This window comes from Ciconia boyciana, chromosome 2 (assembly GCF_034638445.1).
Source record: "Ciconia boyciana chromosome 2, ASM3463844v1, whole genome shotgun sequence".
NCBI lineage: Eukaryota > Metazoa > Chordata > Aves > Ciconiiformes > Ciconiidae > Ciconia > Ciconia boyciana.
The window spans coordinates 43,012,935-43,028,942 of record NC_132935.1 but is presented as its reverse complement, the minus strand read 5'-3'; the positions used below and the strand labels follow the sequence as shown (position 1 = coordinate 43,028,942).

General features: G+C 41.3%; 1 protein-coding gene, 1 long non-coding RNA gene and 1 other non-coding gene across 3 annotated transcripts; 1 reads left to right on the top strand and 2 right to left on the bottom strand.

The window, feature by feature from the left end:
• Nucleotides 1-2,056: 2,056 nt before the first annotated feature.
• RPS20 (ribosomal protein S20) lies at nt 2,057-4,925 on the bottom strand. The gene is made up of 4 exons (XM_072852462.1): nt 4,766-4,925; nt 3,507-3,606; nt 2,698-2,771; nt 2,057-2,280 (listed from the first exon to the last, which is right to left on the bottom strand). The coding sequence occupies exons 1-4, from the start codon at nt 4,766-4,768 to the stop codon at nt 2,098-2,100; spliced, it is 360 nt and encodes a 119-aa protein (XP_072708563.1). The 5' UTR covers nt 4,769-4,925; the 3' UTR covers nt 2,057-2,097.
• LOC140648715 (small nucleolar RNA U54) lies at nt 2,849-2,913 on the bottom strand. The gene has a single exon (XR_012041327.1). It is a non-coding gene; the product is annotated as a small nucleolar RNA U54 (small nucleolar RNA).
• A 44-nt stretch (nt 4,926-4,969) lies between the features above and the next one.
• LOC140647638 (uncharacterized) lies at nt 4,970-15,724 on the top strand. The gene is made up of 4 exons (XR_012040884.1): nt 4,970-5,303; nt 5,419-5,467; nt 14,497-14,575; nt 15,325-15,724. It is a non-coding gene; the product is annotated as an uncharacterized lncRNA (long non-coding RNA).
• Nucleotides 15,725-16,008: the final 284 nt, after the last annotated feature.

The window sequence follows — 16,008 nt, the reverse complement described above, 5'->3', positions numbered from 1 at the left end:
GGGGGGGGGGGGGGGGAGGAGAGAAGACGGGGAAGATGCAGATACCTAAATATTTCCATCAAAACAGTTATATAAAGTTCTTGTGCCTGTTACGTAACCATTTCGACACCACGCGGTATTGTCGTAAACTAAGTAGAAAACAAATCACGAAACGTCCAGGTCACCCAAAGCGGGAGCAAGGGGCGCAGGTCGGGCGAAGGGCGCACGGCGGGGCGGCGGACCGGCCCTGCTGGAGGGATGCATCACTTCCCACAAGCAAACGATCTGCTCTTCTGGTAAGGAGCAGAAAACCTTCATGTATGAACCTGTCTATTCAGAGAGCAGAGAGACAGTTTTATTTCTGTGAAGTACAAGAGCCAGGTGCAAAGGCAAAGTTGTATTTGTCCTTGTTTTTAAAAGTAAGTTGGAGGCAGGTAAAAAGAGAAAAAACACACTCAAAAGACCACAGAAAACTTGTTTTTGAAGAGCCACAGCTGCTCAGAGAACATAGATGGGACTTTAGGTATGTTTAAGGGGCACCGTGGAAGTCAGAGGCACAGCCTGCTGTAAGCTGATAAAAAGCTATTATGTTTTGACCAACAGTAAAGACTAAAGACAGAAATTATGTCAAAGCTAGCCCGCTCTCCCCTCCCTAGATCCGTCCAAGTGCTTTTGGTCAGAAGGCTATTGGGTTCAGCAGAGGGAAGATGACTTGGGTGAAAGTCAGTAACTAATCACACACAGTCAGTCTCAGCTAGTGACACTTCTAGTCTGTTGTTTGTCTGCCCCAGTTTATCCCCTTTTAATCTGACCAGTCTCACAAAGTGAAGTTTGCACCATGCTTTTCAGAGCACCCCATAAAATATAAATAATTTTAAAACTAAGGCTAGAAATGTTTGTCAGGCAGCTCATACTTATAACATATTACCAGAAACTAACCTTTAGGAAGACACAGGTTTTTTTTCTCTGCTCACACAGTTCTTTGAGATGTTTCCCAAGGATGCAGGCTTGTTGCAATCCATGTGTGTAAATGCAACTAAGTTTCACACCTCTCCCTTCTACCAAAGCTCTTGAGCCTGCTAAGTATAGGGATATAATCCTTCTAAGGCTTTACATTTAAGGAAATTAAAACAAGTGGGCAGGTGAGGGACTCTTGAATCCCTTAAGAAAGCTCAAGCTTTGGCCAGTGTTTCAGGTCTTAGCAAATACAAATGCGACCTCAAGGTCCACACAACCACATGTTTCCTCACTTCTGCTTGTTTAATCAGAATCCAAGTTCTCTCCCATGCTTGAAGCAGAAGCAGCAACCTGATCTTAAGTGGATGAAATGAAACAGTGTTCTTTCATTTAACTCGGGGGTTTATGTCTTGTAGGTTTAAGAATTAATCCTAGTTCCTTTAAGGATTAGTTTGCAGAAGCAAAAAACCCACCACCAAACTTGAGAGGCCTAAGTAGCAGCAATGAAAATGGCTGTTTTATTGCCATATATATGAAACTTACCTTTAATATTACCTTTAATATTCAAATCTATGGAAATCTAAACCTAGAAAGACAACTAGAGAGTTCCACAGCTTAGTTTTGTGACTCTACATGCAAGTCTAAAGAAAGAACTTGCTAAATTCAGTGTATTCACCACAAATTACGAAGTTTTATAACTAACACCCTCAGGATCCATTGACTGTGAAAAGCATGGAAAAAAACAGCCAAGTAAGCTAAGTGTTAGTTCAGCCTAGCATAGCAAAAATTAAGAATTGAAAACTTGGTAATTTACCTAAACATCAATTTTAATGCTGCTGCTTGTCTGGGTATAGATTAAGATTTCAGCTAAAGTTAAATCCTTTATGGAAAATATATTTTTAATAATTTCAGTGCTGCACATCCATACAGTCACCAACCTCCAATGAAACTATGATGCCCAAGTTTCATCTTCTTGATGTTTACAACTGGCATATTGTTCCTTAAATATCATACAATCCTCTCACACAGCATTTTGGTTATGATCTCTGTTGTCCTTCTTCGTGAAAATCATCACAGGGCTACCCAAGACTCTTGGCACGCATATGAAAACAAACAGTGATGAAAATTTGTAAATCAACTTTATTCAACGATGACCATCATTTAGGCATCGGCAATAGTAACTTCAACTTCTACACCTGGTTCAATGCTGATGGAAGTGATCTGCTTCACGATCTCAGAAGGACTGTGTAAGTCAATGAGCCGCTTATGGATACGCATTTGGAAACGATCCCAGGTCTTGGAACCTTCACCACAAGGTGTCTTCCTGGTAGTGATTCGCAGAGTCTGAAGAGAAGTCATGAACACAGGGTATTTAGTTGATGCATACAGAAGACTAATCTACCATCAAATCAATCCACCTAAAAATACTGTATGGTATCTATGTCACTGGAAAGTTACTTCTTAAGTTATATTCTACTGAAGTTAACACTCCTTCCCTATAGTCAATTTAATTAAAAAAATCACAATTGAAATAAATTGAAGGACAAAAAATCCCCTTCCATGTTCAACATGTTTTGCACTAAACAGTTGCCCCAGGTGTCAAAGCAACTTGTGAAGTCATTATCCGTTTACACCGCATCACCATCAGTTTAGTAGTACTGCTTTTCATCTCAACTTTTGTTTTTTAAAGAAAAGATGTTTTAAGTGCACATTTGCAGAAAAAACCCCAAACTTTTAAGACAGGAAAACAGTATTAAGTACCTTGGTGGGCATGCGAACAGGTCCTTTCACCTTTAGGTTTTTTTCCTTAGCGCCTCTGATCAAGTCAGCACAGACTGAAAAAAAAAAAAAATAGCTCAGGTTTGTGAGTATTTTTTTTGCTTGTTTTCTTAAGGGAAGATTTCAAACAAGAAGTTGGCTCAGAATAGCGTATGAAATGATCATTGGCATTCATTTTAAGGTTTATCCTCATAGCCAACCACATCCAAGTGGAAGCGTTATGCCATGGTTAGCAAAATCATGTTACAACAGTAGGCAAAAGCCATTACTACAAGTTTGAGCTGTATTTAAGCTGTTATCAGCCTGAAGACCCTGCATCAAACAGTGATGCTACAACATTTACATTATATCATTAAAACACTGCCAAAGCCAGTTCCTAAACAAGACTAAATAATTTATTAAAGAATGTTAAATTTCTAAACTAAACTCTTCATAACAAGAGTGACAAAATGTCAATTGAGAAACTGGGGCCTTTCAGTTCTTAAACATTCAAATAGTGACAACTAAAATCCCCACAAGAACTAAAGGGAAGAAGCTGCACTCTCTCAAGTTAGTCATTACAACATGAAGTTTTCAGTGTGATGAAAAACCCCAAACACTAGCTTCCATTAAAAATTAGTCAGTGTACAAAGCACTTTGGGTTGACTTTGTTAGCCAAGTCACATACAAACAGGCAAATGCTAACATCTTTAATTACAACTGGTTTCAATTCATTGCATTTTGCAATATCATATATACCATTCATTACTTAACAAGCTACCCCAGTTAAAAAAAAAAAGAGTATCACTCACCCTTCTCAAGTGATTTTACATTGCGACTTGTCAAAGTAATTCTAATGCGATGGATTGCTACCTCTTGTTCCACAGGTGCTTTGCCAGTATCTTTAAACGCCTAAAATGTTGAAGTTACAAATATCAGACACTACAGTCAACAGCAACTAACGCTACCTGCAGCCTCTTAAAAACAGACATCTAGAGTGTAGAGAACAATTTAGCTATGGGACTATTTTATGCTACTGACTAGATGACATATCCAAAGGGTACAGTGGCATGGAAGAAAGGGTGGGAACAGAAAGGAAAGGCAAAATCCTAACTGCTCTGAGGAGATGCAGTTTTTTAGTGTCTAACTGCATCTCACAGTGGAAAGCTGCAAGAACATCCCTCCCTGGTTTGCCTCTGTACAGGAGGCTGTCCAGTCACGAATACTCCTCGTCCTCAACAAGAAACACTTTTCAGATTTCATGTATCTTACAACTTAACCTCACCACGGATTAAGTAGCAAAGATATCAATAAAACAGCAACAACTTAAACAGTGAGAATAAAAAGGGGCACCTGGCCAGAAAGACTAATTCGGCCACTCAGGAGACTGATGTGAAGAGCTTATGCAATTAAACCCTTGCAAATAATTGGGCATTAATGTGGACCAAGTGAACTGATGAAAGAAAATAAAAGTCAAAATACGGAGGAAGAAAGGTCTTAAAAAACGTGACTGAAACACAGCATTTCTCCGATTGATGAGATACTACCCGTCGTACTAACTGACGCACATTCCTCTAGTAAAGGCCGGTTTTAAGGGCAAACGCAGGAGAGGCCTTTCCACCACCACTCACGCCGGGCCGAGGTAGCCTCCTCTCGGCTCGCGCTTCCCCGCGGGCAGCGGCGGCCCGGCCGCCACCGGCGCCGCTCCCGAAGGGGAGCTCTGCGAGGAGGGAGCGCTGCGGCCGCCGCGGCCTGGTGCGTCCCGGGCTCACGCACCGCCCTCCCTGCAGGCCGGCTTCGGGGGCAGCCGGCGCAGGGCCCAGGCCTGAGGAGCTGCCCTCCCGCGCCCCCGACTGCGAGGGGCTCAGGGAAGCCGCCTCAGCAGCAGAGGATCCTTCACGCTTCCCCCCACGACACGCAGCCCTGCCCCGGGGCCAAGGCCCAGGCGGCGGCCGAGGGCCGGCACCGGCGGGGCACACGCGGCCGCCCGGCCCCAGCAGCCACGCGGCGCTGCCGGCGGCGAGAGGCGGCGGCCCCTCTCCCCTCCACTCCCCGGCGCCTCCCGCCTCACCATGGCGGCTGCAGGGCCTTCCTGACCGACTTATTCCCGGGCGAGGGGCGGTGCGGGGCCCAGCGAACAGCGGTGAGCCAGGAGGCAGCGGCGACGGGCGGCGCGGGGAGAGGAGGGCGCGGTGGCGGCGGGGCGCTTATATAGCGAGCGGCGCCGCCTCTATCCGGGCGCTGCGGGACCTTTCACCCCAGGGCCGGGCCCGGAAGTGCTGGGGAGGGGAAGCCGGGTCGGCCTGGCCTTTTGCGTGCCGCGCGGTAGCGGCTTCGTAGGCGCTAAGTCGCGGCGCTGACGGCGAGTAAAGAGGGGAGAGGGGGCCGGGAGCGGCCTCGCCTGCCCTGCCGGGCTCCGCGGCGGTGAGGGGCAGGGGCGGCTGCTGCTGCTGCGCACCCGGCAGGGCCGAGCTCCGGGGCCGGCCACGGGACGTGCTGAGCGGGCCGGTCTCCGGGGCGAGAGCAGTTCGTGGGGCTGCCGTGCCCCCGCACAGCGCCGCTGCCCCTCGGGCCCCCTGGGCGCCTTGCGCTCGTCGTTGCCGCTACCGGTAGACTTCGGCTTTCTCTTGGGGGGTTTGACACACGGGCAGGTCTTCGTGGCTTCCCGTGACAGTGAGCCCACTCCCATCTAAGTTTTCTGGTGTTTTTTTTTTTCCTTTTCAGTCGCTACTGAAAGCAGAGGTGTGAGATCAGAAGTTTTAAGCAGCTTTAGGTAAAAATGCTCGTTTCATTCAATCCTCAATGTAAGAAGCTAACTTCATTTTATTCATTGAAGTCCCTTTATTTATTCAGATTGGGCATTGGAGGGATGTTTGGGTTTTTGTTAATGAAAACAGTAATTGATTTGGCCTGGATGCTGGTAACTGCCAATCCCAAAACAAGCATTTTGCTGAGAGCATGCCTGTTTCTAGTTATATCACAACTTGAGAGATTTATCTGACTGGAGAAACATGTTGTATGTTATGAAATGATGGCCTATAGTAACATCATTGTAATTATCTATGAAAAATAATATTCTAGTTGGGGGGGGGTGTCCAGTAATCATAGACATGAATACTGTTAGCAAAACTACTGCCACCTTTGGAAACTTAGTAATTACTACAGTTGTTCAAAAAACACTCCTTGGTATTTTAGTCTGAACTTACTTTCAGCTATCCCACTGCACTTAATATAATTCCTCCCCCTGCCCCTCTTAATACTTGAATAGGTCTTCATGTAGTCCTTAAACCTCATGCGATGGAGATAACGTTTGTATGCCAATTGTTCCATTGTGGTGCTCAATTTTAGACTTGTTTTGCACTGGGATCATTTGTACTTGCTCTTTGAAATCTCTGGTTTACTAATAATTTCTTTGGACTAGATGCTATATTCTGATAAAGCAGTTCCAATAAACGCAGATCCAGAAGTAGTCATCCTATCAGTGCTTCCTGAAATGCAGCAATGTTTTTTGCCGATGGAGATCAGTACGTGAAAAATCTGGTTTGGTGATAGTCCTGTTTCTCTGGCCTCTTCCTCCCTGCAATGAAGGCAGCATTTGTTTCTGGTGGTTTGTTTCCTGAGCCATTTAACAATTATATTAACAATTTTGAACTCACTTATGCATAAGGAACCCATGTTTACTCTGTTATCAGCTATTCCAACTACTTCCTGGGGAAGTTTTCCATCTATAGTGTTTTATATTCATCCCTTTCAAATACATGACCTCATACTGGTGATACTGAAACACTTAATTTTCCAGTAATCCACATGGTTCCCAATCAGCAAGCTTGCTACGTTATTTACTTAGAGCTTTTATGAATGTTCTTAGTAAACTTGATTTCCAGGTAAAATATTGACTAGCTTGGTGCCAAGAACTAATTCCTAGGGGATTCCATTAGAAATATGTCTGATGGATTCCTCATTGATGACACAGACCTGTAACTTTAGTTTTAATTTACTTACTATGAACTACACGTGCACAACTATGCCAGTTTCTCAGTGTCCTACTGAACAAGTCAATGTACAAACGTGTTATATCAACACTGTTCCTGTTGTCTACCAAACGTATGCTCTAATTGCATGAGAAAAAAAAGTCAATCTGAAAAGACGCTTTTTTCCATACATTTAAGCTGTGTAATTTAAGTAAAATTTCCTCATTTACTTCTTGTTCCTATATCAAGAAGTCAGCATTTTTTCTTTCCCTGGGATTAATGCAAGGTTCACAGTAAGTTCCCGAATTTGTTCCTTTCTTAGGGTTTTTTTTCCTAGTACTGGCACCACCTCAGCTTTCTCTGAGATCCCCCCCCCCCGGGCTTCCCCAGATTTTTCAAAGCTTATGGAAAATCTACATTAACAGTACACAAGTCTCCTTTGCCAGCTCTTAAAATTCTTGGATGCAAGCTATCTGGAGCTGCTGATTTAAAAACCACCTTACTTCTGTTCTTATGTTTAAGGCTTTCCTTAGCTACTGTTAGAATTTAGTGATATAAATATGTTGTTTGTTCTCTACAACTGTAGAACAGAAATGCCTCTGAACTTCCTGCTTTCTTTGAAATACACTATTAAAAAAAAAAACAAAACAAAACACCCCTTCATGCTATTCACATGGGTAAGTATCCATTGTCAATAAAACTTTTGCTTACCTTCTGAATATTCTGTCATTCTTAGCTTCTGATTCATATGTTATATCATGCCTGTTTTTCCTTTGGTTACATATTGGTTTTAATGTAGGTTTTTCTCCCCAGCTAATGCTAACTTCAGTTTAGTTACAGGTTGTGAGTTTGGGCGTATAAAGATGCTGTTGGCATATGCTTTTTAGATTAATCTTTCAGGAGTGTTTTCCTCATGTCACATAATTAAGCAGGTAAATTATTAAGAAGCAAGATATGCTTTTAACACGACTTAGCAGTCTGTAGCAGAAACAATTTAATACCTAATTTCATGATTTATCACTCAGAATATTGTTCCATGTGCATTCATGACACTTTCTGACTTTATTATAGATTACAGGGGGGGGGATTGTCTCCCTTCTCCTTTGACCAGTTCGTCCTTCAGAAACAGTCTCTGATTTGAATATTTTGTTATCCATATATTTTCTGTCAGCTTATAGTAAAACCAATTAGATTCAATTTAGCTTCCAAATTAGTAATTCATTTGCTATTAATTAAATATGTATGTGTAGGGAGTTAGGTTCTTGTCAGGTTTTTGGTCCTTTGCTTAATTTTAGCCTGAACACCTTTACTTTGTGCTAAATGAATAGTCACCTGATTCTTTAGCTACTTAATGCCATTGCATTTAATCTTGCTAAGTTTTGCCTGGGAAGATTTCTTTTTTCCTCTGTGACAGGCTAAATTATACAGTTTTTTTATAGAAAAGTGTCCCAATATTCTACAAATCTAAATCCATTTAGTCTAGATGTCAATTAACCTTCTGTCTTCCTTTGTTTGTGTGATGAAAAGGATCTTTGAGGAGATCTAGATGTTCTTGTAGTGCTAGAGTGGTCAATTCAAGAGTAGATCCTGGTATGAGTCTACCTGTCTGACCGAAGAGTTAACTGAACGGGCTTGTGCCTGCTGTTACTCAGCATCTTCTAAAGTATTGTAATAACTTCTCGAAATGGAGGCTTGTGCTGTCTTCTGGTGAATGCTGAACTCCTCACCTTTGGGGTGGTTCAAAGGACAGGCGTATTCCCCAGGCTTTGCATATTCTTTTGACTAGTTTTATTCTACTGATTCTGATGCCATTCTTTTGACTAGTTTTATTCTACTTATTTCACACAGGTGGCCTGCGGATGGTTTTGGCAGGGCTCACAGTAGCTTCCTTAAACCTGCTTTGTCATTTTTCGTAGTGATTATTTGATGTGAGCAGCTCCCTAGAAGCTACCGGGGTTATGCCAGCCTAATGCCTCTGGTCTTTGCTTTCAGTAGTGATTAACACATTGCTAAAATATATTCGTATTTACTTTGAAAATTGCTTTCTTCTCCAAGGTCTTTGAAATCAGAACACACTTTTAAAGATTTTGTTTGAACTTCTGATCATAAAATACCTGTGAAGCAGGATCATACCCGAGGCTTCTCAGGAAATCATCAGTAGATGGTGGAGTATCTAAACCAGTCAGCAGCAATCCAATGAAAGCTGTTTTCAAGCCTTTTAAGAAAGGCTTCAGCATCTGCTTCATCTTAATTGTAGGTATCTGATAATCCTCTTGTGTTATCTTGAAGTTATTCAGTTGTATCATGTCCCAGAACTCTCCTCCAAGTTCTTTGCTCAGCAGTTAGGTAGTACCTGTTAGTATCTCTTTGTCCTCTCTAGATTTTGAACATCTGTATTTACAGTGTCTACAGCTGCCTCAGCTATTGAAACTTCCAGAAAACCCACTGCAACTGAAAATATCCCCTTTTTAAAGCTTGATTTGTGTAGTTGGGTAGTTGCTAACTGGCAACTAATGTTCTCGGCAGGTAGCAGACAGACAGAGCGCATAGTGCATGAGCACTGGTCTGCAGCCAGAGTTCTCATATTGCACCTAGCCTGTCCATTTTGAATTTTTAAAATTTTCATGTCAATTGTGACATAAAGATCACCCTATAAAAATGCAGCCCCCCCTCAAAATACTAGGCTCTCTTTACCTTAAACATTTTTTATGTAACTATGGAAAACATGAACTAGATCCATGGCTCAGAAAAAGAGCAATTGTGCTTTGACGGACTCCTTTACTGTTGACAAATGTTGCTGCAAATATTGATCATTAAGAGACTTTTTCAAGTGGGCAGCATGAGCTTCATAATTATTATTGCAAGCTCTTTCTTTCTAAATATGTACTTTACGCCTGACAGATAATACACTTGGCTTCTAATATTGACCTGGTTAGAGCATGACTTCCCTGAAACTTCTCCTTTGTCAGCCTGTGTTGCCTTGTTCTTCTGACACAAATCACAGTGTCAAAAAATACTTAACTGCTAATATGCTACAGCATTTCTAGTGACACTGAATCTGTGGTACATCACTGCAACATGTCTTTGAACACTCAGGATTGCAACAGGGTTGTACATCTGGGCTACTTTCAGGAGGATATTATTTGAATTTGTCCTGCCTTAGTTCAGTCTTAAGATTTTTTTCAAATTGATGAAGTATGTGTTCTCTGCTTGTCTGGAAGAATGTTTGTTGCTTCTCCACTCCTTGCTCTGCAGATGTGACACTCTGTCAAATTTGTAATAATGAAACAGCAACTTTTTGCAGAGAATAACTGTGCAACTCTCACAGTCTTGACAGCACCAAGGCAGTTTATTGATTAGCAACATGTAATTTGCCAGTAATCAGTGAACTATATATTGTGGATCAGTATTGGCAGTACAACAGAAATCACAACACTAGATGCTTACAAAGTGTTAACTGGCACCTACAAATTTCTTACGTACCCTTCTACAACTGATCCCACTTAGGCATTCACACAGCTCTCTGCACATCTCCTCTCTTGCAAGAAGTGTGGGTTACAAATGCATACTCCCACTTCTGGCAGTGCAGGTTCCTGTTTCTAAATCCTTCTTGTTGGAGATGTGGGCACATGTACCTGTGGAGCCAATCCACATGCCGGTGAAAGCATCCCCCGTGAGTTCCCATACGCACTCCTGAGAGGTGGGTCCCTGCTGCTATGCCTCATCCTGTCAGTCCCCCAGCCTGTACTGGGAGTGGGGTGGCAGCTACTGGCCATGTCCGATGGGGAGGATGCTCTGCAGCCTTAGAAGTAATGATGCCTGCTGCTCTGGTACTGCTTTCCCACCCAAGGTTTCTTCCAACAATCACAAATTCTCATGCAGCTTTTAAAGCTAACTTCTCAAAAGGCTCTTGGTAATCTAATCCCCTGGTTACTGTTTAATCTGGGTGATCAATGTCTTAAGCAAGTTTGTTATTGTTAATTTCCTCTTCGTGTGATCAGGTTTTGGGCAAACATCCTCTCAGAACATGCTGATTTGGGTGTTCTGTTCGCACACACTATTTACACTCACGTTCCTACCATATCATCTGTTGTTACCCAGGCCACGTTACCAAGAGGGGGGCATGCAATTCCTGTACAAAAAATCCCCAGCATCAGTTCAGTGAAAGCAGAACTAGTGGACGCACAAACAAAACTGGTATTTTTGCATCCAGTTTTCATTTTGGAAATCACCTTGGAAGACTTCATGTGTGGAAAGGTTAATCAAGTATAAAAAATATATTCCAAACTACACAAATCTCTCCAATCCAGATTTGGCCACTTGAGGCAGCACTGCTTGGCACAGTTTGTCGTCATCTGCTTTACTTTGGAAAAAATAGACAGTTCAAGACGACTGCAATAGTTTGTAGCACATGTTGAAAAGCTGCATCTAGTCAAAGAATATCCACGTGATTCTTTGAACGTAGCAAGCTGTTGTACCAACTGAATTGGAAATGGCTTCCAGGATGCAGATTGTTTGCTACGCTTACCTCGCTGGCTTCTCTTCGGCCGCTTTGTACTCAGAGCATTTAGGAACTAGCGGTACATGCTGGTGCGTACAAACTCTCGCAATAGTGTGCTAATAAAGACTTTGGAGTTGTCTTTCCTCCTTATGTTTGCCTCCTGCAAAGACTTTGTGGGAAGCTACCAGCGGCAGGGTGTTTGCATGGCTGGATGTCTGTCCTTGAAGAAGAAAAAGTTGATTAATTTTACAGCAGTTATGTTTACCAATATATGTAGTCCACATATATTTTTGCCCATGACCCTCTGTCTATTGTTTTAGAGCCCAGTTATGAAGTCACTGATCACATTTTTTTCTTCCAAAGACCAGTTTAATCTAATCTAATTCTTTGGCGAGACAGAGTAGGAGGGAATTGTTTCACGGTGCTTGTGCTGCCTCTCTATCATGGAGCAGGGATAATTTAAGGAATGATCCTGACCTCACACTGCCTTAAGACTAGAGGAAAAACTTCTCTTGATATGGAATGCATCACTGCATCATGTGTTTTTTTTTTCCTGAGAAGTTTTTCCTCATCCCTTTAAGATTAGTTCCCTCCTTGCGATATTCTTGATCCAACTGGTTTTCAGATGATGAACATTTGCAAGCACAAAATTTAGCAAATGCTTGCCACAGATGATGAGGAGATTTAAAGCAAGGGGGAATCGCCATCTTGATGGTGCAGGACTACTGCAGCAGGATATTAGTTGCATCTCACAATTTTATCTAGATGACATCCAGGTGTCAGATTGACTTCTGTGGGACTTCCGAAGAGATGCCCTTCTCTGGAGTCTGCAAAGAAAGACTAAAGCCAATTCAGTAATGCTTCTCCTGTTGTGACCTGACCCTGTGTGAACTAGCCAAGTTAAATTACTCAAAACCTGACAGAAACAGGAATAATAACATAAAACTTAGGACCTGGAACTAAAGGAGATACTGTGGTGTTAAAGATGTGCTTTAGAAACAGGAATTATTAGCCACTGAGGAAATCATTACACTGTGATTGTTCAGAACAGCTGGTTAGATCCACAACATAACATGAAAGTGATCCATTAGGCATCAAATATTAAGTTTTGGTTTCAAAGGGCTTGCTGACTTCTCTAAAAAGCTAATGTGGCAAAGCGGCAGCTGCAGCCTACTACATAGAAATTACGAGGTTGCAGTAGGGGAGCAGGAACAACAACTGTAGAGTCTGTAATGCCATTTCGTAGAAGACCCAGCAGTTCTGTTTAAGAGAACAACTTACAAGAGAGTAAAGCAAGTCTATTAAACTTGTCTTTCACCTAAATATACAGCAGAAGTTCCTACTTCACTTGTCATGAAAACAGAGTTCGTACATGTCCTTTCACACCAGCCTAACAGACATCATTGTTACAAATACGGAATACGGTTTGGTTAGTCTCCCAGGAAATACGATGAAACAGAAAAGTCTTTTTCCCCTGCAACAATCACTTAAATGTTGTAAGAGCAACTATACATAGATGCACACAATCGCACTTCCAACATTCCTACCTCTGCACATGCAACAGGTTTTCCAGATGCAGATCAAGGGGAGCAGTATTATCTACTGGTTTAAAACTGAGGAAAAGATAGTATTAGTGCTTAAGAGGGTTGTGGTCAAGCAGTTGATTTTTAGGCAAATAAAATTAATTATTGTGGTATACATAGAAGGTGGTTTTGAGTATGGTAGCCATGCCTCCTGAAAAAATTTCAAGAAATATTAATACTTGTAATTTTTGCAGCATTATGATCTCATGTTTTTCTTTTAAGTAGAAAATACATACATTACAAAATAATCTTTCAATAATTATGACTGTTGGAAGATGTTTCTGAGAACACCCAGAAGGTACTTCATTCTATCAATGGCCCCTTCCCGCACCCTTGCACCAGGTATATTTCCTTTTTGAGAGACCCTTACCCATTCAGAGGAAGAATGGCTTCTCATACACTCTTGTGAAATGTTCCTGATGTGAGGTAGAGCCAATCACTTTGTTCTGGCAGGCACAAATGCTTATGCTAATATCTAGGGATTGATTCTCCTCTTTCCTGAAAAAAAAAGCAACACACCTTTGATATAGAAAACTGAGCTTTTTACTCTTAAAATCCTTTGTATATAAAAGAAATTTCTTTTCCAATGAAGAATCCACCATTGCTTGTGTACTAGTATACATTGCTGAATCTTTTGTGTGGTTAAAGTATAGCACTAACTAATCATCATCATCATTAGCACACAGTGCAATCATCAAGAAAAGAAAGAAAAAAACCTCACAGACAGTTTGGGGGCTGGTAATGGTTTGCAGAGCATTTAAAATTAGACAGTTTTTCGTTTTCATGGGCCAGGACAGTTGGATTTTTGGGGTCTGGGAGTGACCAGTGAGGGGAAGGCTATGCTTCTTTTAACTAAACAAGAGACTACTACAACCTGGTGGTAACAGGTGACTGCTCTGAACTGAATCGGTGGCCTCGTCTAATTTTAAGCACTAATTCAAGACCTTAGTTTAAGCCATACGGGGTCCTGACAGTCCAGTGGGCAGGTAGCACAGAAATTCATGTGCCAGCATAAACTTATTTTTCAATGAAAGCTTCACTGGTTGAAAGGCTTGTAGCAAATAGGTTCGGTTTTGGGGGTGTATCCCCTCTCCCTGTGTCTGGCTTGTCTCATTGCCTCCTCCAGCCACCTCCCTCATCTCCCAGTGCAAATGGCTCTTTCATACTACCCTTGCTATGATTTGTCAGGTAGTGCTGATTTTCATGGTGAGGACACTTTTCCGAATGCTGTTTTCAATTCAATACACAGCTTTTTAAATGAACTATGCAAGCATGAAAATGTTTTAAAAAAATTTAAAGAAATTTATTTCCTCTGAAAGTCAGCTGGTGACAGGAATGATTAATTAAATTTTAAGAATATCCTTTTTCTCCCCTTTAAATTAGAAAACATCTAATAGCAATCATTTCACTCCCAAAAGCTATACAAGGATTTACAACTTTAAGGGAGGTCTGGAGAAGTTCTGTCACTTTCTATACAAAGAGAATTTCGGGTGACATTCATCTACTGGCACGTCAGTGCAATGATACGTTCCTTCAAAAACTTTATGTGTGGCTTTTGTGTTATCTGCAAAACATTTTAATGGAACTGTTAGATGAGAGAGAAACAAGGATGCAGCCAAAGTATATGACATCTCTAAACTTACTGTATTATATAATATATACTATTAACTACTATTAAAAAAAATCCAGCCTCCCCAGCCTATCAGTTCCCATATTTACAGTCAGCTTTTTTACTGTCTCTGTTCAGATGCAACTTTCTATACTTGTCTCTGGGGCCAGCTTCACTTGTGCCATATCTGAATCAAAACCCTTTCACCATTTTTGAGGTAAGTGGTTGAGAAAAACACATGGCTTGAAAATAAAACTGGTTTTCCTTCCGCCCTTTTGGGGGAAGTAACTTAAAAAGAGCTGGACATTTACATTTCCAATTTGCAGCCTACTTTGCTCTTTGTAGCCTGGCACATGTGCAGTAGAATATTTATTAAGTTATGAATTACCCTATTATCCCAGGTGCCCTGCAAAGGCAAATGCAATCACCTCCCTGCTCTGCTGAACACTCAGGCTATTGAACTTCAGGCTGGGCAGGGAGCGTAACTCAGCCTCGTGCTCGGAGAAGTCCAGGGGTGGATGGTGCCTCTACTATCAAATTGTCCCATGGCATCCTTAGCTGATGGCAGACTGGGATAGATGCCAGTAGACTTTTTTGTTCCATTTGCCTTCTTTAACTGGTTTTAAGGCTTTTCATTTGACAAGCAGACAAATATTTGGCAGCTGGGTTAACTGAAGCATAGAAAGAGGCTCTTTGAGCACTGCATTAAGGTATTTGCAGCAGATAAATGGCTAAAATAAAGTATAAGTAAAATGTTCAAATTATAGTTAATTTTTAAAATAACCATTCATTTTCTACCCCTATTTTCATCTGTGTTCTAGTGGATGAATTTATAAACACAGATGCTAATGCTGCAAACATTGATCTACAAGTCAAATATTAAGCATCTACTTAAGTCCCATTGAATTTACAAATATTTGCGGTATATTCTGTAAAACATTTTTTTGTTTTGTTTTCTTTGTGCAGATATATCTTACGACAGAATACAGAAGCAATCCATACATCTTCACACTTACGTCTTCATCATACCTTCTGTTCTGTATGTAACTTCTACTATATAACCTCCAAGTCATATAGTATTTTTATCATTTGAAGATAGTGTTGTTATGTCTTTCTTCCTGGGTTGAGATAAAGCATGACACCAGAAAAAAAAAGGGGAAAAAAAAATAATATGAAGTAAGTGAGCACAGAAGAAGCCTCCAAGGAAAGAGAAGAAAACAACAGAACAAGCCAGGAGCAGGGTTACAGAGGCTCCTTGTTGATGGGAAGCCAGAAGCTATGTCAAAGAGAAACAGATAACCATTCCCCGCTTAATTATCAAATATGTTTAACTGTAATACTCCCACCCACCCCACCCCCAAATAAAGACAGTAGCAGCAGAATTGTAGCTTATGCTTACTTTTTTCAAAACTGATTATTAAATGTCTGTTGATATTTCTATTTGGGAACCAAAGACACTAAACCTTCAGTAATAGCTGTAGTAAGTGAAGAGTAATACAGAATGATAAAATTACACTTCTGTGTTTTTTCTTTTCCTTCTTTCTCATTCTTCCTAGAAACTGTTTACTACAACTGCGTACTTCTCATGCTTCTAGCCAGCTTTTCTTGTCTTTCTTATAATCACTTGACTGCTAAAGTAATTGTTGAACT

Excerpts from the sequence above, each read along its gene's own strand:
- RPS20 (XM_072852462.1), bottom strand. Across the intron at positions 2,772-3,506 it reads TGTAAAATCACTTGAGAAGG|TCTGTGCTGACTTGATCAGA; the intron begins GTGAGTGATACT and ends TTTTTTTTTCAG. Across the intron at positions 2,281-2,697 it reads CTGTTCGCATGCCCACCAAG|ACTCTGCGAATCACTACCAG; the intron begins GTACTTAATACT and ends ACTTCTCTTCAG.